The 22,631-nt window shown below is 49.2% G+C and overlaps 1 protein-coding gene across 1 annotated transcript in view; it reads right to left on the reverse strand.

Annotated features, from left to right (window-relative positions):
- Window positions 1-22,631, reverse strand: part of LOC146830317 (NFX1-type zinc finger-containing protein 1-like) — a 727,926-nt gene that overhangs the window by 12,177 nt on the left and 693,118 nt on the right. Inside the window, exons 19-20 of the mRNA XM_085604515.1 lie at window positions 19,919-20,029; window positions 5,123-5,218 (exon numbers count right to left, since the gene is read on the reverse strand). Of these exons, the coding sequence (XP_085460641.1) occupies window positions 5,123-5,218; window positions 19,919-20,029 (207 nt within the window). The remainder of the gene's footprint in view (window positions 1-5,122; window positions 5,219-19,918; window positions 20,030-22,631) is intronic.

Below are 22,631 nucleotides of genomic sequence, written 5' to 3' on the forward strand. Positions count from 1 at the left end.
GAAACCCCGAAACTGGTCCTAGGATGCTTTTTTCCGGTCCAGGGAGGACCTGGCTTGGCAAATGGCCAGGTCTAAACTGGGGTGGCATGGTGAGCAAAAGAATGATGGATTTAACCCAGATCTCTTGACTGGGGGAGAATGTTTTGATTTGTTCTGCATTCCGTCCATCAATTGTGTGTCTTTTGCTTTCTCGCCCTAAGTGCGCCGGGTATGCCTAGACGTAGGTCCCGGGCTCACTGTGCCACTGGAATCAAGCTATCCTGGCTGAAGAGGGGTGAAACCCCGAAACCGGTCCTAGGATGCTTGTTTCCGGTCCAGGGAGGACCTGGCTTGGCAAATGGCCAGGTCTAAACTGGGGTGGCATGGTGAGCAAAAGAATGATGGATTTAACCCAGATCTCTTGACTGGGGGAGAATGTTTTGATTTGTTCTGCATTCCGTCCATCAATTGTGTGTCTTTTGCTTTCTCGCCCTAAGTGCGCCGGGTATGCCTAGACGTAGGTCCTGGGCTCACTGTGCCACTGGAATCAAGCTATCCTGGCTGAAGAGGGGTGAAACCCCGAAACTGGTCCTAGGATGCTTGTTTCCGGTCCAGGGAGGACCTGGCTTGGCAAATGGCCAGGTCTAAACTGGGGTGGCATGGTGAGCAAAAGAATGATGGATTTAACCCAGATCTCTTGACTGGGGGAGAATGTTTTGATTTGTTCTGCATTCCGTCCATCAATTGTGTGTCTTTTGCTTTCTCGCCCCAAGTGCGCCGGGTATGCCTAGACGTAGGTCCCGGGCTCACTGTGCCACTGGAATCAAGCTATCCTGGCTGAAGAGGGGTGAAACCCCGAAACTGGTCCTAGGATGCTTGTTTCCGGTCCAGGGAGGACCTGGCTTGGCAAATGGCCAGGTCTAAACTGGGGTGGCATGATGAGCAAAAGAATGATGGATTTAACCCAGATCTCTTGACTGGGGGAGAATGTTTTGATTTGTTCTGCGTTCCGTCTATCAATTGTGTGTCTTTTGCTTTCTCGCCCTAAGTGCGCCGGGTATGCCTAGACGTAGGTCCCGGGCTCACTGTGCCACTGGAATCAAGCTATCCTGGCTGAAGAGGGGTGAAACCCCGAAACTGGTCCTAGGATGCTTGTTTCCGGTCCAGGGAGGACCTGGCTTGGCAAATGGCCAGGTCTAAACTGGGGTGGCATGGTGAGCAAAAGAATGATGGATTTAACCCAGATCTCTTGACTGGGGGAGAATGTTTTGATTTGTTCTGCATTCCGTCCATCAATTGTGTCTCTTTTGCTTTCTCGCCCTAAGTGCGCCGGGTATGCCTAGACGTAGGTCCTGGGCTCACTGTGCCACTGGAATCAAGCTATCCTGGCTGAAGAGGTGTGAAACCCCGAAACTGGTCCTAGGATGCTTTTTTCCGGTCCAGGGAGGACCTGGCTTGGCAAATGGCCAGGTCTAAACTGGGGTGGCATGGTGAGCAAAAGAATGATGGATTTAACCCAGATCTCTTGACTGGGGGAGAATGTTTTGATTTGTTCTGCATTCCGTCCATCAATTGTGTGTCTTTTGCTTTCTCGCCCTAAGTGCGCCGGGTATGCCTAGACGTAGGTCCCGGGCTCACTGTGCCACTGGAATCAAGCTATCCTGGCTGAAGAGGGGTAAAAGCCCAAAACCGGTCCTAGGATGCTTGTTTCCGGTCCAGGGAGGACTTGGCTTGGCAGTTCGGTCTGGACTGTTCCCATGAGGCACAGGGTCAAGACTTGCATATAGCCAGGTCTAAACTGGGGAGGCATGGTGAGCAAAAGAATGATGGATTTAACCCAGATCTCTTGACTGGGGGAGAATGTTTTGATTTGTTCTGCATTGTGTCCATCAATTGTGTGTCTTTCACTTAAAGAAAGATCACCTACCATGCCATCGCCCCACCATCCACGCGAAAGAATCCTATTTTCATAAAGTCACGCAACCAACACGCCCCTGTCTCGACCTTGGAAAAGGCGCAAAGGTAACATCAATAAGACACTCTTTACCCCTAACAAAGCCTGCCACAACGAGCTCAGAGCTGCTTAAGCCCATGGGAGGCAAGCCTAGGAGAACAGACTCCTTCCTTTCACTCCACCAAGTCTGGGGTACTCCAGGACTGGTTACGCAAAGTGATCAAATTACGACGGTAGTGCAAATTCATGCAGCGCATCACCCACAGGAATCTGTCACCCATCCAAGCCACCCCAGTCTCTGTGGAGTTAAGATCCCCTCAAAGGGAGCTAATTCACCATAATACATCAGACCCTGAGTCGGGACCACTTTCAGAGGAATTGTAACCAATTTAGAAGCTCAAATAGATGCTCAGTGAAAGCATCACTGGCCCACACGCCAATGTTCGCAAGAGGAAGTCAGTCCTGCAAGTTACAGATTGACTTAATTCAGTCAATAGCAACAATGCTCGCGGACTTAGGAAACAGGCTAATGCAAATAGAATCCAAACTTGGTCTGATAGATGAGGGCCAATTTTGCTCAGTCTGTGGGAGGTCCAGGAGGGGATGCTGTGGCCTCAGTCCACAGTCTGTGAGAGGTCCGGGAGGGGCCGCTGTAGCGTCAGTGCACAGTCTGTGGGAGGTCCGGGAGGGGCCGCTGTAGTCTCAGTCCACAGTCTGTGGGAGGTCCGGGAGGGGACGCTGTAGCCTCAGTCCACAGTCTGTGGGAGGTCCGGGAGGGGACGCTGTAGTCTCAGTTCACAGTCTGTGGGAGGTCTGGGAGGGGCCGCTGTAGTCTCAGTGCACAGTCTGTGGGAGGTCCGGGAGGTGACGCTGTAGCCTCAGTCCACAGTCTGTGGGAGGTCCGGGAGGGGCCGCTGTAGCCTCAGTCCACAGTTTGTGGGAGGTCCGGGAGGGGACGCTGTAGTCTCAGTTCACAGTCTGTGGGAGGTCCGGGAGGGGCCGCTGTAGTCTCAGTGCACAGTCTGTGGGAGGTCCGGGAGGTGACGCTGTAGCCTCAGTCCACAGTCTGTGGGAGGTCCGGGAGGGGCCGCTGTAGCCTCAGTCCACAGTCTGTGGGAGGTCCGGGAGGGGACGCTGTAGCCTCAGTGCACAGTCTGTGGGAGGTCCGGGAGGGGCCGCTGTAGCCTCAGTCCACAGTCTGTGGGAGGTCCGGGAGGGGCCGCTGTAGTCTCAGTGCACAGTCTGTGGGAGGTCCGGGAGGGGACGCTGTAGCCTCAGTCCACAGTCTGTGGGAGGTCTGGGAGGGGACACTGTAGCCTCAGTGCACAGTCTGTGGGAGGTCCGGGAGGGGCCGCTGTAGTCTCAGTGCACAGTCTGTGGGAGGTCCGGGAGGGGACGCTGTAGCCTCAGTCCACAGTCTGTGGGAGGTCTGGGAGGGGACACTGTAGCCTCAGTGCACAGTCTGTGGGAGGTCCGGGAGGGGCCGCTGTAGTCTCAGTCCACAGTCTGTGGGAGGTCCGGGAGGGGCCGCTGTAGTCTCAGTGCACAGTCTGTGGGAGGTCCGGGAGGGGACGCTGTAGCCTCAGTCCACAGTCTGTGGGAGGTCTTGGAGGGGACACTGTAGCCTCAGTGCACAGTCTGTGGGAGGTCCGGGAGGGGACGCTGTAGCCTCAGTCCACAGTCTGTGGGAGGTCCGGTAGGGGCCGCTGTAGCCTCAGTGCACAGTCTGTGGGAGGTCCGGGAGGGGCCGCTGTAGTCTCAGTCCACAGTCTGTGGGAGGTCCGGAAGGGGACGCTGTAGCCTCAGTCCACAGTCTGTGGGAGGTCCGGAAGGGGCTGCTGTAGCCTCAGTCCACAGTCTGTGGGAGGTCCGGGAGGGGACGCTGTAGACTCAGTGCACAGTCTGTGGGAGGTCCGGGAGGGGCCACTGTAGTCTCAGTCCACAGTCTGCTCGAGGTTTGGGAGGGGCTGCTGCGGGCAGACTGAGTCTACACTTTAAAAGAAAAGTGCGAGAGGCCCCGAGTGCAAACGTCTAAACTCATGGGGCCTCTCGCAGGGGAACAGCATTCCTTCCTGAAATTCCCCAATTTGATTTTAGTATGATGTCTGTAAGGCATCATACTAAAATAACGGCCGGTCCGTGAAATTTACGGACGGTTGGTCACCCTACCCGCAGGGGGTGCCATCTGAACTGTGCAACACTGGAGTTCCAAGACACGTGCAGTGAAACACGGGTCACGCGGCAGCTGCTTCCTGCAGCCATCGTTCCCATTAAGAGTATGCATTTGAACACAATACTCATCATCTAGTCAGGAAGTAAACATATGTCAAGACAAAAACACCGAAGACAACAATTTAACCAACAGTGCAGACAGTAGGTTCCAAACGGGCTGTCATACAGGGTGCAGGCAGGGGCCGGCGGCCAAAGGGGAGGGCCCTCAATCCAAAAGTGCAGTTCTGGGACTATATTTCTCTGAGTTAGTGCTTTATTTTAACATAGAACAGCTCGGAAATAGTTTGTAAGTTTAGTTTTTTTCTGATTCTGAGCTCTGCTGTCTGAAGTTGAAGTACTAACTCAGAGAAATCCTTTAGGGCCTTATTTACTCACTATGTGGCGTATAAAACAGGCGCTTGGCTCTGTGCTGCACCAGCACAGCCCATCATGATATGCCCCCAGAAGGTCTTCAGCATAGTTTTTTCTCTCTTCTTCAGCTGGAATGTGCTGCAGATGGTCTAGATGCAAGTGGCCTGGACTATTGCTTGTGCTGATCTTAGAGTTTATAAACTAGAGTTACTCTTGGGATAAAAAATTCAATTTTCTTGCAATTTCTTCTGAAGAACTACAGGGCGGCTCGAGTGGTCCCGGTGACCACCTTTTACAAACCAAAGCACTAAACGTCTATTTCGTCATAACTACGTGTATCTGTCTACGTGCAATCATCAGCACAATCTATATGCCTCTCCTAACCACAATGACCTCTCAGGTTATCTGATCATAGACGCAGGGCAGAAACAGAGAGATGACCGAATATCAACAAGAATCAGTCATGAGCTGATTTTACAAGCACTGCCTGACATACAGTTTTTGCCCAGTGGATGCATTATGTATAATTCACCGATGAACTTATAGTTGCAGGATTCACTGCAGTGTATCGCTCTTAGCCATTGCTTAGACTGCATTTCCACTTACCCTGACATTATCGAAGCGGGACACAGATTCGTGGTCCTTGAGATGTTTGTAGAATAGAGGGACCAGCAGCTGTGATATCTCAGGGCGCATCCGGTGCTACCAAGAAAAAGTGTGATGTTTAAGAAAGAATAGGACCTCCTACTATTACTCCCTTCATCCCGTTCCCATACTTTCTTTGCAAGCAGAGTGAACAAATATCTGATCAAGAACATCACCACCACCAGCAAAACATAAGGATAACAAAGCACATCATTTAAAACAATGATTACTAGATAAAACATTTCATAAGGGAGAGAGAAATAATTATGTTTAACATCAAATACCTTACTGTGCCTTTGCTTTTAAACATCTGTAAGAGCTGTGTAGCAGTGAATGGTGCCAAGTGTCAGATCTACAAGTGCAAGTAGGAAAACATTTTCTCCAGAAAAATAGGCCTCTCTGTCAGAGAGTCAGTCTAATCCCTCAAATGATTATTGAAATGTGCGAACATGGCTCTTTTCAAATCATGCTCTCCAGTGCATTGGCTAAAAGAAATTTGTTTTCCATATGAAAAATGCTGTGCTGGCATGCATGGCTTTTGAAGACATAAAAGCTGCTGATATGGAAACCAGCACCTGTTGATCAAGCTCAAAAGTGCTGCAGTTTCTGGTCTTCGTAGAAGATCTGCCTCTTGCTGGACCGTGCTCCACCAAGCCACATGCCCTGCTGCCAAGGCCACCCCCAAATCTTCTTCTGGGCCACCCCACCTCTGACCAAGCAATGCCATTCTCAACAACACTCTTACCGGACGATGCCGTATTTGAGGAGTCTGACCCCCCAGCCTCAGTATACCAGGCCAGATATTATCCTCTATGGACAGGCTCCGTAATGAATGAATGTTTTGTTCTGAGGAACAGAAAAACGGAAGGAGATATTTTTGCAACTCATGTCCCACTCTGACTTTACAGAAGGTGCCTTCAGCTAAGAGATCTAGGGTGCGAGCATTAAGGGTTACGAACCCTCCACCAAATCCATTCAGATTTGGTGCCCCATCTGGACACCAGGAGCTCTGTTGAGAAGGTAGAGTGAGTTTAGCACGACTCCTATCCTCCGCTTGTGATGTCACAGGTGTGACTGTTCAAGAGCTATACTTCCGTCATCGCAGGCACGCCCAAACATGTCTGGGGAGGTGTGAGGTTTTGAGATGTCCAGCAGATCATCAGACATCTCCCAGAGGCAAATCAAGATTTACAGTCCCAGTCCCATCCCCTGGGTGGATCTCTCTCCATGGAATACCCAAGGTGGAAAAGAGCCTCCCCCCCCCTCAAGAAAATGGTCCAAGAAAAGGCAATAAAGCTTTGAGGAAATTATGAATATTTGGCAAGGAAAGAGACACAACAGAGGCTGAAAGGAGAAGGGAGGACGTACCACTCTGGACTGTTCACAATACTTAATATCCTTTTCCCGTGACCCTCTGGCATCGGTGTTTAGTTAGCGATAGCATCCACAGTGATATTTTCTGTGTACATGGCTCCTCTTTTCCATGACTCGCACAAATGTTCCAGGGAATGTAGGACATGAAATGGCTAATCGACTTGCAAAGTGTTACTGGGATTGTATTAAGAAACATGCTTTTTGCTGGGTTGCCCCCACCTTTTCCCCCTTTTCACTACTAGGAAGTGGTATAATTACCCAGATCCTGTGTTAGTGGATGTTTAATTGGCTTGTTCCCAATTAGCATTACTTAGCTTACATATAAGTCCTCAGTACATGGTACCAGGGGCCTGTACGTTAGTCTCTCATGGACTGTAGAACTAGTTATGTCATCATGAGAATGACAAGGTAAAATCCTACCTTCTAGTCTGCTGGCTGGCAGAACAGTTGCAAACTGCTAACCTGACTAGATCATTACACCAAATTGCAAAGCCAAAGCCTTCCTTCTAAGGTCCAGCCTAGGCAGCGCTTGCGCTGTCGCTTAGTGACCTGTTGTAATTGCTTTGTGGAGTTCCAACCCCACCCATTGCTTGCGTTTGTTTTTCCTTCGTCTATGTCAGTGTACTTCAAAAATCCTTGCTTGCCAGTGGTTAATCCTGCCTCTTTGTCCTTCCTTTTTCTCTTCCGTTCCTCCCATGCAGCAGGGGCTAAGTACTGTCTCATCTCACTACAGTTCTACATCTGCTCTTTGAGGGACTACTTTTTTATTGGTTTCCTGCTCTGCTTCTGTTTGCCTGCATGTAGTTTCGGCACCATAGCTGATTACATTTAAATACAGTTTTCCTCTCTCCCACCCACCTCCTGCTAATTCTACGGTTGTATTGGGGGTATGTCTTGCACCTGGCCACCCGCTTCTTTGTTTATATTTTTTAGGTTTTTATCAATTTTCGATGTCGACTGTCTTTTGGGCTATTTTTAGTTGGATGTTAGTTTGGTTTTGGGCTTTGTTCCAAGGAGGATTGGGCTTGTTTATTATTACCTGTTGAAGTCAGCAACGCAGGGAGCATTAATCCTTTTTTCCGGCGTGCACTATGCTCCCAGTGTCATATAAGCTCAGATTTCTTTTTTGCAACTGGCATGCGCAATGTGACAAGCTTCGCTACACAATGGACAGCGTGAGATGAGTACAGTGCACTGCGCAGTAGCTGGGACACCGGAAAAGTTTGGCCTGTGTAGCATTGAACTTCCGGTGTGGTCCAGGTTAGAGGTTCTGTATGTAAATTGCTCATTGTAAGCGGAATGCAGTACAGAAGCAGGAGTGTGGGACAAAAAACTGTATGAAAAAAAGAGGTGTGTGACGCGCGCACGCGTCCTAAATATTAGCATGTCCCTCTTCAAAATGCAGTTTTTGTAACGAGACTACCCTCCTCCTGGATGAAGTGTTTTCCTACGAACAACGTCGAGAATAATTTGAATCGCAGGATAAATGCTTTTTAACTTCTTTTAAGCAGGGGTGCCCCAATGTGGCCGACAGGGTCACATTGTATAGCAAGCCTCTAGCAGAGAGAAGGAAGGAGGAGCCTGTGGTTCCGGCCGCACTTGATGACGCAACACCCTCTAGCGGTATCCACCCGGCTGAAGCATTTCCAAGTAAGTCCAGAGGCATGACATTGATCTAGCCTAGATAAGCATTGCTCTTTCTTTTTTTCTTTTTCATTGGTCAGCGGAAGCTGTTTTCATTTTGCAAGTCTCACTGCAGACACCTTTAGGAGGATTTTGGTTTCACCTTTATAATCAACTCACACCAAAGCACTGGTTTGTTTTACAACCCACTTCCTCTTGTTCGCTACAGTTAAACACACTTCTTTCCTTTTCAGCTGTTCATGGGAGGTTCGTATTTTTTCGTTGTTAATAATTAAGCTTTGTCGCTTTCTTTCTGTACTTGATTTATTTGGACGTGTTTTATAATGTATACAATATTTTGCTAACACGTGTTGCTTTAATTTGGTAAAGTGCCTTGTGGCGCCTGCCTTGCACACACTGTGAGGGCAGGGTGACAAAGGGTGTCTGCTGCCACATGCCAGGCAGGTGTGTACCCCGGTATAGACACTCAGCAGCACATGAAGTGTCTATGTTCATGGTGTAATGTCTTCAATCCACGCGTGCTTACCACAGGCAACGCGTGGCTTCACCCTCCCCTCTGCCTCGTTTTGAGCTGGCTCCATCATATGTACATTTTACACGTTTTTTGCATTGAGCATCAGGTGTCCGAGGCTACGTTGTCTCCTTCACGTCACCCGAGGGGTTTTGTCTCTCTGGGGCGTTTCTTAAAATTGCTCCATTACATGCGGCATCTGAATTGGGCCTCTCTTGCCTTTTATTTTGGAAGTATGGCTGCAGTTTTTTATTTCATTTTATTTTATACTATAAAGCAAATCCACAGAAGCGCCACCCCTGAACAACGTGGTTTAAAATACATAAGCGGTCACTCATTATCCCGCTAGCTCCATTCATAGCATGTTACAGGAAGTAAACCAAATTTATAACACTAACCTCAGCCTATTGGGTAGAGAAAGGCGACTGCGGGTGTGTGCCACGAAGCGGGATAATAGCAGGAGTTCTCATTACCAAATTTAGTGATACATTGAGGGCTTCAGAATTCTTTAGACCGAGGAACACAGGACAGCAAATTGACTGAGTGTGCATGTGCAGGGTGGCAGCATCCTTATTTTTGCATCTGACAGAAAATGGAGTTTGCTATTGTTAAGCAGCCGTCTTCCAGTGACGATTTTGTAGTTTCTTCTAATTTCATCACTTTTGGAAATGTAATCCGTATCACTAGGGGTACAAAGTCTTCTGTTTTTGTTCCCTTTTTAGGTCTTGCCTGAGACAGTGCATGTGCTGGGGCTGGTAAGACATTTTGTTAGCTTAAAGGGGGCTTAGATCTCCAACCATTACTTACCGCTAGTTGGTTTCATCTTCACTCACAAGAGTTTAAGCTATTGGCATTGTAAATGACATGCCTTTTATTTACGTGTTAATTAGCAAAATAGATAAATAAAAAGGCATTGTAATTTTCTAAGCCAATAGCTTAAACTCTCACAAATGCGAGACCTATTGCATTGCAAATGCTAGTTAATATTTGTAAGTCACCTCACAGAAGACTTACTGAGCCCTAAAGGTAGGGTGCAATATGTTAAAAGGTTGGACCTGTAGTTTCAAGTTTTTAAGGTCCGAACAGTACAAGCCACCATTGTAATTTTTACTTTTAAAAGGCTAGTAGCCCCTTGGCGAGTGCAGAGTTACAGGCTGACATATTAGCTCTGCTAACTTCTGAATGGGCATACTAAAGTGGTACCATTAGCTATCGAAAGAATCGGTGCATTACATCCTATTTCATAGAGAAATTGAATTTAATGTCACTGGTGGTCAAATTTCCACTTTGTTTCCCAAAGTTTCCAGTGCCAGTTTACGGTTTCACTCAAAGATGTGTCCCAGACACAGCCTTCCGGCCATCTACAAAGGATTTGTTGGGGGAGTAGATGTTATCTCTTCCTGGCAGGAAAGCCACACAGGGCCAGAAGCCCAAAAGGAAAGCTTTAAGGGAAAAGCCACACTGCTCCTTTTTTCTAGGTAGACAGAAGTTTGTCAGGGACAGCAAGTGGAAAGCACTTATTATACTTTTATTTACTGTGGGCGGGTAGCCCCCAGGTAGCCTACACCCCAGGAGCAGGCAACCAAGATCTAGAGGCCAAGAGATGGGTTTTGCCATCTTGAGAGTGGGCAGAATAGACCTTCTGGGATAGCTAGATGCCATACTTGCTGGAAGTTGTCATCAAGCAAGTCAGGTGTCCCATTGGCTAGTGACCACAACCTCCCTTAACCCCTTCAGCGCTGCGCGGATTCCCCCGCGGTGCTGAAGGGTTCGAGCGCGGGCGGGGCCATGACGGAACGGTTCCGTCATGAGCACAGCTCAACCGATGCTCATGACGGAATCGTTCCGTCATGAGCATGGAAGGGGTTAAGGGCACTTTCTGGGCATGTAAGGGTCACCCCTGGCACCCAGAACTCAGATCTCACTTGACTGGAAGAAGAGGACTGAAGAAGGACTGTCCTGCCGAACAAATACCCAGCAAAAGGGGAGGCTGCATCGGCGTTGAGGACTACATCTGTTGCACCTTGGGCTACCAAAGGATAGACTGTGCCTGCAGTGTCTTGCTCATGAAAAGTCATTCTCTAGCCCCAGCCAAAAGAAAAGACTCCAGGGGTCAGTTGGCTGACCTGTTCACAGCATAGGGTCGCAGCAGCTGAGGAAGCCTACTTGTGCGAGTTGGTAACTGCTCTTTCGGATTCAGATGACTCAAGTGCAGCTTTTGAGTGTTGGGTCTCAGTCTTCTAGACTGCAAGGGGATGAGGAGTAATGATCTGGTGACCTTGGCTACCAACTCGTACAAGCAGATCCGGAGACAGCTACCCAGCAGTCAATTTTTTACTGTGCTGTTTAGATAGTCAGTTTAAGTTTTTATGGTGTGACAGGGATGTCGGCTAGAAAGGCTGATTTTGAGCTTTGCAGCACCTGTCACAGCTCAGATGTCGGTGACAGACCCGCACATCGTCTGCCTCAGTTATATTGAGTGCTACCTCCTTGCCAAGATGTGCGTCGATTGTCGCGTCATGCACCCCAAGGCCTTGAGGGACCAATCACTCAAACTCTTTGCCGCTCAACGTGCGATGCCACAAAGATCTCGATCCAGCTTGAGAGGAAGGTCTCGGGATCAGTAGTGAAACCATAGATCTTCGTTGCACTTGAAGTTGTCTTCTGGTGGGTCCCACAAAAAGAAGAAAATTGGAAAGTCGAAGAGGTCTTTGAATTCATCCCATCTGTCTACGTCATCTGATGAGATGAGAGAGCATCATAATTCAAGGCCTGGCTTTGCAATAGAGCTTTCGCCTGAGCTGGCTCTGCACCTCCCCGAAAATACGAGAGCCGGGGCGGCCCCTCCCCTTCACAAATTTTATGAAGCTATTTACCTTATATTTGGGCGGCCCATTCCCACAAGTGCCTTCCAGCATGTGGGTTTAGTAGAGGCTCCTACTGGTTCCCTGACAGTGGGTCCACCCCCAGCACCAGTTGGGCCCCAGGGATTAACGGATGGATCCAGACTGGCACCGGTCATACCACCTCGACCTTCCCTGGCGCCTGTTCGAATGTCAACGCTCCCGGTGGTGCCTGCACCTTCCGGAGGAGTGTCTTCTGATGATCAACAGCACCGCCGTGTAGTACTGCAACAAACAGGGCAGGAGGAGGTAGTGGAACCTGTAGGAGGTTGGCTTAGTATATGGTTCACACTTAAAGGAGTGATGCACCTTGCACTAATCCAGGCAACCTGTATGATGATTTTAGCGGTCTTTGATAACCTTAGAGCTCTTAAAGGGGTAGCTATGAAGAGCAGCCTTCAGGCTTATTTTGAAGGAGTGTAAAGCAGCCTATTTTGCCACATTTAATCAATAGTGTAGATTAGATGAGACAGAACCACACAGTGTTTATGAAAAAAAAGGATTTTTTTAACACAACTCAATCACTATGTATATTATATATTAATAATACACATTAGAATACTTAAACAAAATCAGGTAACTAGCACAAATATACACTGGGGTCCCCAGGGGGAGATCAAACCATATACCAAATATGTGGAATGCAAATTTCAAAGGAGAATTGGACCAAAGGACTTAGAAGAGCTTGGTGAACCAGGAACCACCCAAAGTAAGTACCCAGGAACCCCAAAGAGGCTGTGTGCAGAGTGGAAACACAGCCGGGTGTTCAATAGAAGTCAAAAGAGAAGTTGCGGTTGCAGTTTTAAAGAAAACCCAGAGGACCCCAAAGAAACTCTTTGCAGGACGGAAGGTTGGAGAGCTACCCCACCCATGGATGCCCGAGGAACCAGGCCACCTTCACCAGGGAAGTCGGGTGAATAAGGGGTGAAGTGATGTCGGAACCACCAGTAGATAATGGGAGACTCTGGAAGAAATGCCTCTGGAGAAGTCTGTGAAGAAGTCCGGTGGAATCCAAGGGTGATTCCGGAAGAGGTGATCTTGCATGCAGAGGAGACAAAGTCTATACCACTTGGAGGTGACCAGGAGTCAAGGAAGCACAATGCCCACCTTTGTCAGGAGAAGAGTTCATGAGCTTTTTGTAGCCTGAAGATCTCTGGAGTGCAAAGCGAACAAGCCTTTGCAACAACAAGTCAACATGGTGCATAGGAGTTCGGTCACTGCGGCTCCGACGAGGGATACTGTCCTCCAAATTGCAGGGAAGACATGCCAGGCCTCTTGGAAGCCACAGACCCACCACCTATGTTGCTGATCCTGAAGAGGTCCGTAGGACGACAGGCGCAGCAGACCAGTCAACTTGGATGCGGTGCCTGCAGATGCAGGGGAGTGACTCCTTCACTCTAAGGGAGATTACTTCAGATGTCCTTGACACCCAGAGGTCCATGAAGATCCAGAGTGAAGCACAGACACAGAAGAAGCAGAATAATTACAGAACAGTCAGACCAGGAGCCGCAAGAGTCTTCCTGGATGCAGTCTCGGTTCCAGACGAAGTCCAAGTGTTCAGACGGTCGAAGAGTGTCTTGGTTCAGAGATGAGTCTTGTTCGACAACAAATCTGGAGACCCACCCACGGGGAGCCCTTAAATACCCAAGGAAAGTGTTGGACCAACTCAGTGATCCCTCCCAGAGGAGGGGCTGGACAGAGGGGAGGATATTCCCCTGTCCTTTGTCCAGTTTTGCACCAGAGCGGGAACCGAAGGTTCCTGACCTGGCTCAAACCTGTATATGCAAGGAGGGCACCAAATGTGCCCTTCAATGCAGTCTGGTGGCACTGGAAAGCACCCCCACCTCAACCCAATACACTAAGTCCTGTCTGGAAGGTGGTCACACCTCGCTGTGACAGGCAACCTGTTGTTCTACATTCCAATGCTCAAGGGCAGCTCAGCAGCAGGAGGGCAGAACAGTGTCTGTGGTCGGCAGCAGCGCTAGCTTGCTGTCAGACCCTGAAAGGCTGTAACCGAGAGTACAGGGGGCCCCTCTAAGAAGCCCCTCAGTACATGGGATCATACCTCCACCTCGGTGTTGGGGTATGATTCCAACATGTTTGATACTAAACACGATCAGGTTCGACGCAGCCATTATATAGTTGGACATTTCGTAATGACTGATGTCCACTATATGTCTTAAAATGGCTGACCGCACTTACAAAGTCTGCAGAATCAACTCTGGGGTTTTTAGGGCTGGCCTGTTCATGCAGGGACACCCTCACACTTATAATCAAGCGCCCTGCCCTCAGGACTGAAGGGCTTACCACAGGGATAACTTATAGGTTTTAGGTGCTGTGTTCTCAGATGTAAGAAAATATATTTCTGTCATGAGAGGTGCAAGCACAATCTCACACAGGCTGCAATAACAGGCTTGTAGTCAGAGTTTTTTAGTGGACTCGGATAGGTAGCATAATACTTGCTGCAGTCCATGTGAGATCTCTGGGTACCTTAGTGCCATATACCAGGGACTTACAAGGGTACCAAAGTACTTACCAAAGCCATTTTGGAAGACAGAGCACAGATGCTAGGGTCCTGGTTAGCAGGATCCCAGCAAACTACAGTTAAACCATACTGACACCAGGCAAAACGTGGGGGTAACCATAAAAGAAAGATCCTACTTTCATACAGACCATTTGTCAAGAGGCCGTGCATCTTTGAACATGGCTGGAATGTCAGGAAATACCGCTGGTGGTTCAACACCTGGCGGGCGCTCTGAATGCCACAGCGGGCATCTCAGTTGAAGATGCCTAGTGGATCATGAGTGGCACCTACAAATGAAGGTTGTGCAAAGTCTCTTTCAGCAGTGAGGAGAGCCCTGAGTAATCTGTTCGCCTCTTGTGAGAACATGCAATGACCGCAGTTTTGCGCGCTAGAGTTTCCAAGGCGGCTCTTGCTCAGATTCACTTTCTATCTTGAGTGGAGCTCTGGCCTCCTGTGCACCTTTCTGGCCATACTACTCCTGCACACAGTTCTCAAGAAGATCGGGAAAAATTAGGCCTAAGTCATCCTTGTGGCTTCGGACTGGGCTTGGGGAGTTTTGTATCCTGAGCTGTTGAGCATGGCCATCAGTCCTCCGATCAGGCTACCCCTTCAGGAGGATCTTCTGTAGTAGTAGCAAGGTGGGTTCTCCACCTAAACCTGGTGACCCTCCATCTTCATGCGTGGAGATTGAGCGGCAACAGTTGACAGCTTTTGACCTTCCGCCCGAAGTCTGCAAAGTTATCATGGCAGCCAGGCATCCCTCTACCAAGACAGTATATGCTTGCCATTAGAGCAAGTTTGTGGCATGGTGTGCAGAGAAACAGGTTGAGCCTCTTTCTGTTAACCTCTCTCATGTCCTTCCATTTCTCCTTTCTCTTGCCCAGCAGGGCTCTGCTTTGGGCAAGTTAACAGGCTATCTTTCTGCCATCTCAGCCTCTCTGCCTTTGCCAGATGAGCAATCTCTATTCAAATCTCCTATTGTACATAGGTTTTTGAAAGGTCTTCAAGAAATGTTTCCTCCTTCACCTTTTATCATGCATCAGTGGGACCTGAATTTAGTGCTCATCTTCCTCATATGTGCTCCCTTCAAGTTGCTACAAAACTGTCCAAACAAGCTTTCTAGTGGCATAACATCTGCCCGCAGAATCAGTGAGCTCCAGGCTTTGTCATCTAAGCTTACGTACCTCAACATCTTCCCTGACAAGCTGGTCCTTCCGAAGGTGGTCACTCCCTTTCATCTAGGCAAATCCGTCACCATGCCTACCTTTTTTGCTCCAGCGCATCGCTCTATTGAATAGAAATGACTTTATCGACTGGACCCAAAAAGAGTGTTACCGTTCTACCTTCAACGCACAATGATGGACGACCAACTCTTCATGGGGTATGTCGGAGCCAAGAAAGGGAAGGCCGTGCGAAAGTGGACCATCTCCTGATGGATCCTGCTCTGCATTAAAATCTGCTACGCATTGGCCAAGAAGCAACCCCCAAAGGGTTTCTCACCAGAGCAAAGGCTGCAAACAATGCGTTAGCACACAAAGTCCCGGTCCTGGACATCTGTCAGGCAGCAACGTGGGCCTATCTGCACCCCTTCAAAAAACATTATTGCCTAGACAGTTAGGTCTGTTGGGATAGACAACCTTGCCCTTTAGGTCATTCAGGACTTTTTGGGTGAGAAATTATTTTGCAGACCAACCTCAGGGGATGTATTGCTTGGGTATCGATTTTTTAAAGTAAGGAATCTGCAGCTAGAAGTCTCTATCAGAGGAAAAAGTTACTTAACTTCGGTAATGCCTTATCTGGTAGAGACTGTCTAGCCGTGGATTCCTTACCAGCACACCCATCCTTCCTGCTCTGTGAATGGATTTCTTGGTACAGGGTTGTTTCCATTTCAGGGTCCTAGTTTTTCACACCAGTGGTCAGTGTTCTTTGTGGCTCTTTGCTCCTGGTGTGGAAAGTCACAAAAAGTAACTGACATCGGGCTGGAGTGGCACATGTCACTTCTGGTGCGGACGACACCGCCAAACCCACATGGAGCCAAACGATGCCACCTACTGTGCCGTGGGGTACTGCTCACGAAAGATTTCCGATCCAGTCTAACACCTGGGGATATTTCTAAGAAAAGGAATCTGTAGCTAGATGTAGTCTCTACCAAATAAGGCATTACCGAAGTTAAGTAACTTGTTCATTAAGCACTGCTAGGATCTATGCTTTAGTACCATACCCTACTCAGTTTCATCAATGTTTCACAAAGTAAATAACCCTTCCCTGCATGTTACACACTAAAAATCCTTTAACATTCACACTGCTTTGAACTCGGGCTCCTCTGTGCTAAGAAATAAACACTAGTTGGCTTGTATGTGGAAGCACTCTCAATCCGCATCTCCCAAGGAAGCCTCCTGCTTTTATCAATATCAAATAACTTTTTTTTGATAACCTGTTCACCACTACTATGATCTAGGACCTCGGCCTGCTGGTGCACATGTTTTGCACATGTTACAAACAGACTCCCGGCAGGCCTGACTGCGCAGGACGTTGCCCACTAGCACAATTCCTTATTCCCGCTCTATTTTCGCTCCCTACCCTGTTGATCGCTTAAAAACTTCAATAAAACAATGCCACATCTACAGACTCAGATGCTAAAATTCCCTGCTATCGAATTAGGATATTTTCTGGAAAGTAACTTGTGTGGAAACAAACCATACATTTCCATATCGCTTGCCTAAGCTGTTCTGTGTATCTAAGCTGAAGTCTGTTCATGCTAGGCTTAGACGCCTAGCAACGTATGTGGCATGGTAGGCATGTGTACAACTCATTCTAAAACACCACCCAAATGAATCACTAGGGCCTTGCTCAGACATGCTCATTGGATGGTCTCAATATCAGTCATCTTATGTATACTGAATTTGGAAATAATGGCTTGCCGTCATGATCTCATGCCCTATGCTTTTTTGGGACCATGTTGTATTGACTCCCATAGCTATCAAGGTTTCATGCCTGGAAGACGACAATAACAACCTATGGTCTGTATGAACTCTCAAATGGAAGAGGACAGACAGGTCCTAAAAACACTGCCCATGAACAGGCGCACTGAAATTCCTACCACCTGGGTGTGCATAAACGACATAGTTTTGCACTTTGCACTTCTTATAACACTCTATCTATCAAGCTAGGCAAAGCATGGGTATATGTCCTTGACAAGGTCTGTAGCAACAATACTGAAACACCTCCCCTACACCATCTCTATAGCCCTGCTCTGGCACGCCCCTATAGGTCAAGGTATAGCTGCCCTTTGGAACAGTAAGTGAGACGTTCACATCCAGACCACACATGCACAGACAAGCCATTGTGTGTCTCATACGTTTAGCATTTACTGCCAATGTTCTAGGTCCAAGAAGACCCAAAAGTAAAATGTGGTTTGTACTGAGGTTCTAAAGGTGGAGGCTTTGCCATTTCTAAAACCGAGATCACAGCCCCTTCCCTTGGCAGACCTTCACGTTTACATTTGCCTTGACAATCAGTTTACGTTGAGGAAGCATATACACAAATGCCGAGGTGTTTCACACTCTTTGCATTGCTATAGTTTTAAGTCAGCAAGGCTCCAATAACTTGACAAAGGCCTTCCAGCTTGCATCAAGCCTCTGCAGACAGCGGTCTCACTAGTCCAAAAAAAAAAACCTGTAACCCATTCCACAGGTGATGACTGAGCTTCTAACTGGTGTGGACAACTACCCCATTGTCTCTCAACAAAAAGCAACTAACAATACATCTTCCCCTCCCAGTTTAAGGCTCTGGCTCCGGCAGCACCACTCCTTCATAATAGTTTTACTAGAGCTTTGCTCAGACATATCCTCACAGGAACTGTTATGCAGACATAATTGGTCCTATAAATGTCAAGCAACATCTTAATTAAGTGCATAATAATCTGATCATAACTTAAGTAAGATATTCTTTTTGAACTTCCATGGACAATGGATAAGTTGGAGGACCCGAAACAATCATAATCTAGTATGTATCTGCAGTGGAATAAAACTTGTAATGAATATGCTGCCCCATATACAGCAAGGACCATGGGCTTTGGACAATGGTGTCCAGCATCATTTTTTACTTCTCGCTTCTGTTGCCTGCATGGACACTTCTTACCATTGTGCCTGAGACTGAGATCCAAACTATTTTGTCTGATGACCTCTTCCTAATATTGAAGTGTTGATTGTATTAAATATGGTTTAGTCGAAGATGGCATGGAGGGGTTTGCTCAGTGTTCCACTCTGCTCCCATTAAAGGTTTGTTATATTCATATTTTGTAAAACGTGCTCCAGGATCCTGGGCACGGGAGGGGCAATTCATTGCTTATGGTGATCAATGGAGACTGCTTGAAATGGAATTGCGGCTTCAAACCCCCACAACCCCCTCCACCCGCTCTTATCCCACTGGATGAAAATAGACATCTCGATTACGAAACATTTTGAACCCTTTCTCTGGTATTAGAGTCGTGGGGACAGTGTCATTTCTGGTCGCCATTGTCCCATAATCTCAAAGTCATAAGGTGTGTCAAAGAGGTAACAAGCAGTGAGCAGCAGCCAATATTGATTTGGACACCAAGAACCTGATTTACTAAACTACTTCAGCTTGTATGTTTGACTTACATCAATCAATCAAGCAGGATTTTGTAAAGCGCGCTACTCACCCGTGAGGGTCTCAAGGCGCTTGAAAATGTTAAAATCCTTCTTAATTTTGGGAATTTCATGTCAGTCTCACGACCAGAGTAACAATACTGAGCAAATTCGTTGTACCTCTACCACGCACTACCAGGCCTTAATACTTAGATTTACAATTTATAGATTCAGTCTAGTCCTTTAGGATGTTGCAAAATATGATAATTCCGCAACAAGATAGAGTATCCATCCACAGGTTGGTCTTGTGTAAATTTGCTTTAAGAACCGATTTCCATATTGCAAATCCTTTTTCCACTTTGGAGCTTTCCAGTCCACCCACCAAGCTCCACCGAGCCAGTCTTACGCCTTTGAATCTTCCTACTTGATCTGATCAGTTTGAAAATCATTTTTCTTTCACTGCTATTTTAACCACACATACATCATGTATTGATGTCCTATTACTCTTCAGAGATGCCTTATGCTTTCCCATGCAATGTATTATGGGATGTCTGTAACCCAGTCTGTAATGTGAATTTGCCGGAGGGCCTAAGTTCAATGTATTGAATGTCCTGCCATGACATCAGAGGCTCCCTGAACCTCTGAATCCTCTAAAACTTTAATGGGGTCCTTAAGCCACAATCAGTAAATCCAGCCTACTGTTTTTGTATTCTCTATATATGTATTTGCAAATAGTTTACTCGTGGTATAAATGCATTTTTACATTTAAAATGGGCAACTACCACTGGGTGTAAACTGGTGGTAAACGCCAGTGCTAAAACTGGAGCCAGTGCAACTAGTTCAGGACTTCTAATAGGAGTTAGTGAACGCAGTTTATAGTTGAATCAATGCCAGCTTAACACAAGGGTCTAAATGACCCTGCTACAAGCTATTTATACCCGTTTTGGGGTTCTGGAGCTGTCGTAACTGGGGTGAAGTTGACTCTATAACGAAAATGTCTGACGCAATGAAGAACCTCTTCAGTTTTCTTGGAGAATCTCTACAATTAATAATGGTCAAGAACTTGTTCTCAGGAAGATCACTTGTGATTTTTAAACACATCAAGGAACATAAAAGCAGTTCTCACAGGATTAGGGAGATGATGATCAGGGGTCACAATACTTGCAAGGTAAAGACATCTATGGTAGATACCTGGTAGACCAGCTGCACGTACGGCATGTCGTTGTTAATCATTCGTTCAAACAAAGAGATACCCAGGTTGTACTTCTTGTCCAAAGTGTAGTCCGCAGGTTTCGGTCTCAGCTAAAAAAGAAAAAACACAACTGATTTAATGAGCCATTTGCAGTTTCACTGTACCAGCCGTGTGTACTTACACGTGCATGGCTTAAACTTTGAGACAAGCATATGTTACTGGCAGGATCAACCAGGTAGCCGCACCTGCTGACGGGGTGTGTTCGGGGGGCCCTGTGCCCATCTCCCCTACCGGACAACCTTCGCGCACCCCTCCCTCTCTGGAGCTTGCTGGGGAAGGAGCCTACCTGCCTGGGTGGGAGGGCTCGCTGGAGGGGTGGAGAGGTGCGGTCGCATGGGCACCGGCAGGCCCAGCCGTCTCCCCCAGAAGGGAGAGGCGGGCCGAGGCGCAGCCTGAGCGAGACGCAGGGGGTGCTGGAGCCTGGCGGTGGCGACACCCCTCGGAACAATCGTTCCGAGCTGCTGCAGAAATGTGCTGGGCGGAGAGGGGTGACGGCGTGGTGCACGGGGCGTACAAACCTGCTGGGCAGCAGCATCCGAGGGCCTGGCGCCACCCGACCCCTTCCGCTCGGGTCAGACCACTGGGGGACACGAGCTGCTGGGGCCGCTCGGCCTTGGCTCTGCTGGGTAGGGTGAAGGGCCACCCGCCAGGCGGCAGGCCCTCGTGTCAGACAGTCCATGCAGGGAGGAAGCTCCTTGCTTGGCCAAGCAGTCCATCCCTAAACGGACCGAGAGTGCCTAATCGGTCAGAGTACGGCCAAGGCATCCCCTGCGCGGCGGGATGCCGGCTTCACATCCCAGGGCGAGCAGGCTCAAAGGAAAGGCCCATTGGGAAGGGGCCGAGAGGCAGGAGCAGACCTGGGCCCCTAGGGTCCCTGGCAGGTGGGCCCGGGAACTGCCTTCCCCCGTCTCAGAATCGCTGGACCTCACGGAGGTCTGACCGAAAAACTCAGAGAAAAAGGACCATTGGGAAGGGGCTGAGAGGCAGGTGCGTACCCGGGCCCCTAGGGGCCCAGGCGGGCGGGCCCGGGTGCTGAATTCCCCTGTCTCAGGATCGCCGGACTTTGCGGAGGTCTGACCCAGCAAACTCGGAGAAAAAAGACCATCGGGAAGGGGCTGAGAGGCAGGTGCTTACCCGGGCCCCTGGAGGCCCCGGCGGGTGGGCCCTGGTGCTGCCTTCCCCTGTTTCCGAATTGCCGGACCTCACGGAGATCTGACTAACCCTCGCCCTAGTAATCCGGAGAAAAATGACCCCCCTTTCTTGTAATCCGTGCACACGAGCTGATAGAGGAGACCCAAGACGCGAATGTACCTGACCTCCTGGAGCCCTCGCTGGTATCGGGGAGGCAAATGAGCCCAACTCTTTTGTTGGGGCACAGAGCGACCAGATGGCTTCCCTTTTGAGCCCGGCCATCTGGTCACCCCATTGGAAAGCATTGCGCACGACCAGATAGCCGAGGAGATAGGCGCGACCAGATGGCCGAAGGGATAGGTGCGACCAGATGGCCGAGGGGATAGGCGCAACCAGATGGCCGAGGGGAAAGATGCGACCAGATGGCCGGGCTCGAAAGGGAAGCCATCTGGTCGCTCTGTGCCCCAACAAAAGAGTGAGCGGGCACCGGGGCATGGGGGACCGGAGGCCCAGGGCCCCAGCTGGGCCCCAGGCGTGGAGGTTGTGAGGGGGACCCGACGGGCCCTCCGACCCAGGGCCCGCGGACACCTTGACAAGCAGGGGAGGCCTGCACAGGACTGACAGACCCCTGTCCTGGACCCTTGGCGGAGCGGCAGGCCGGGGAACGGGGCCTAGGGCCAGAGCCCTCGACCCAGGCCCGGCAGGGCCCCTGGACCCAGCCGGGGCTCCCAGGCCCGGAGGCGCAGGGGAAGCCTCCCCGGGCCCGCCGGACCTGGTCCCGGGCTCCCTGCCAAGCAAAAACAACAGTTGATGGACAGAATGCAGAACAATGTCATACATTCACCCCAGTACAGAGATCTGGGCCTAAATCCATCGTTTTTTTGCTCACCATGCCATTCCAGTTTGAACCCAGCCATATGCAAATCAGTCTTGACCCTGTGCCACATGGGAACAGTCCAGCCCGAACTGCCAAGCCAGGTCCTCCCTGGGCTGGAAACAAGCATCCTGGGACCAGATTCGGGGTTTCACCCCTCTTCAGCCAGGATAGCTTGATTCCAGTGGCATGGAGAGCACGGGACCCACGTCTGAGCATACCCGTTCCACTCTGGATGACAAAAGCAAAAACAACAGTTGATGGACAGAATGCAGAACAATGTCATACATTCACCCCAGTACAGAGATCTGGGCCTAAATCCATATTTTTTTTGCTCACCATGCCATTCCAGTTTGAACCCAGCCATATGCAAATCAGTCTTGACCATGTGCCACATGGGAACAGTCCAGCCCGAACTGCCAAGCCAGGTCCTCCCTGGACTGGAAACAAGCATCCTAGTACCGGTTTCGGTGTTTTACCCCTCTTCAGCCAGGATACCTTGATTCCAGTGGCATGGAGAGCACGGGACCCACGTCTGAGCATATCCGTACGCGGCAGGACCCAGACCAGAGCCCGGGGTGGGGAGGCCGTCCTCCCCGGGGCCGTCAGGGGCCCCAGCCGGAGCTCCTGAGCCCAGCCAAGCAAGG

The sequence above is a fragment of the Triturus cristatus genome, chromosome 5_1 (assembly GCF_964204655.1).
Source record: "Triturus cristatus chromosome 5_1, aTriCri1.1, whole genome shotgun sequence".
NCBI lineage: Eukaryota > Metazoa > Chordata > Amphibia > Caudata > Salamandridae > Triturus > Triturus cristatus.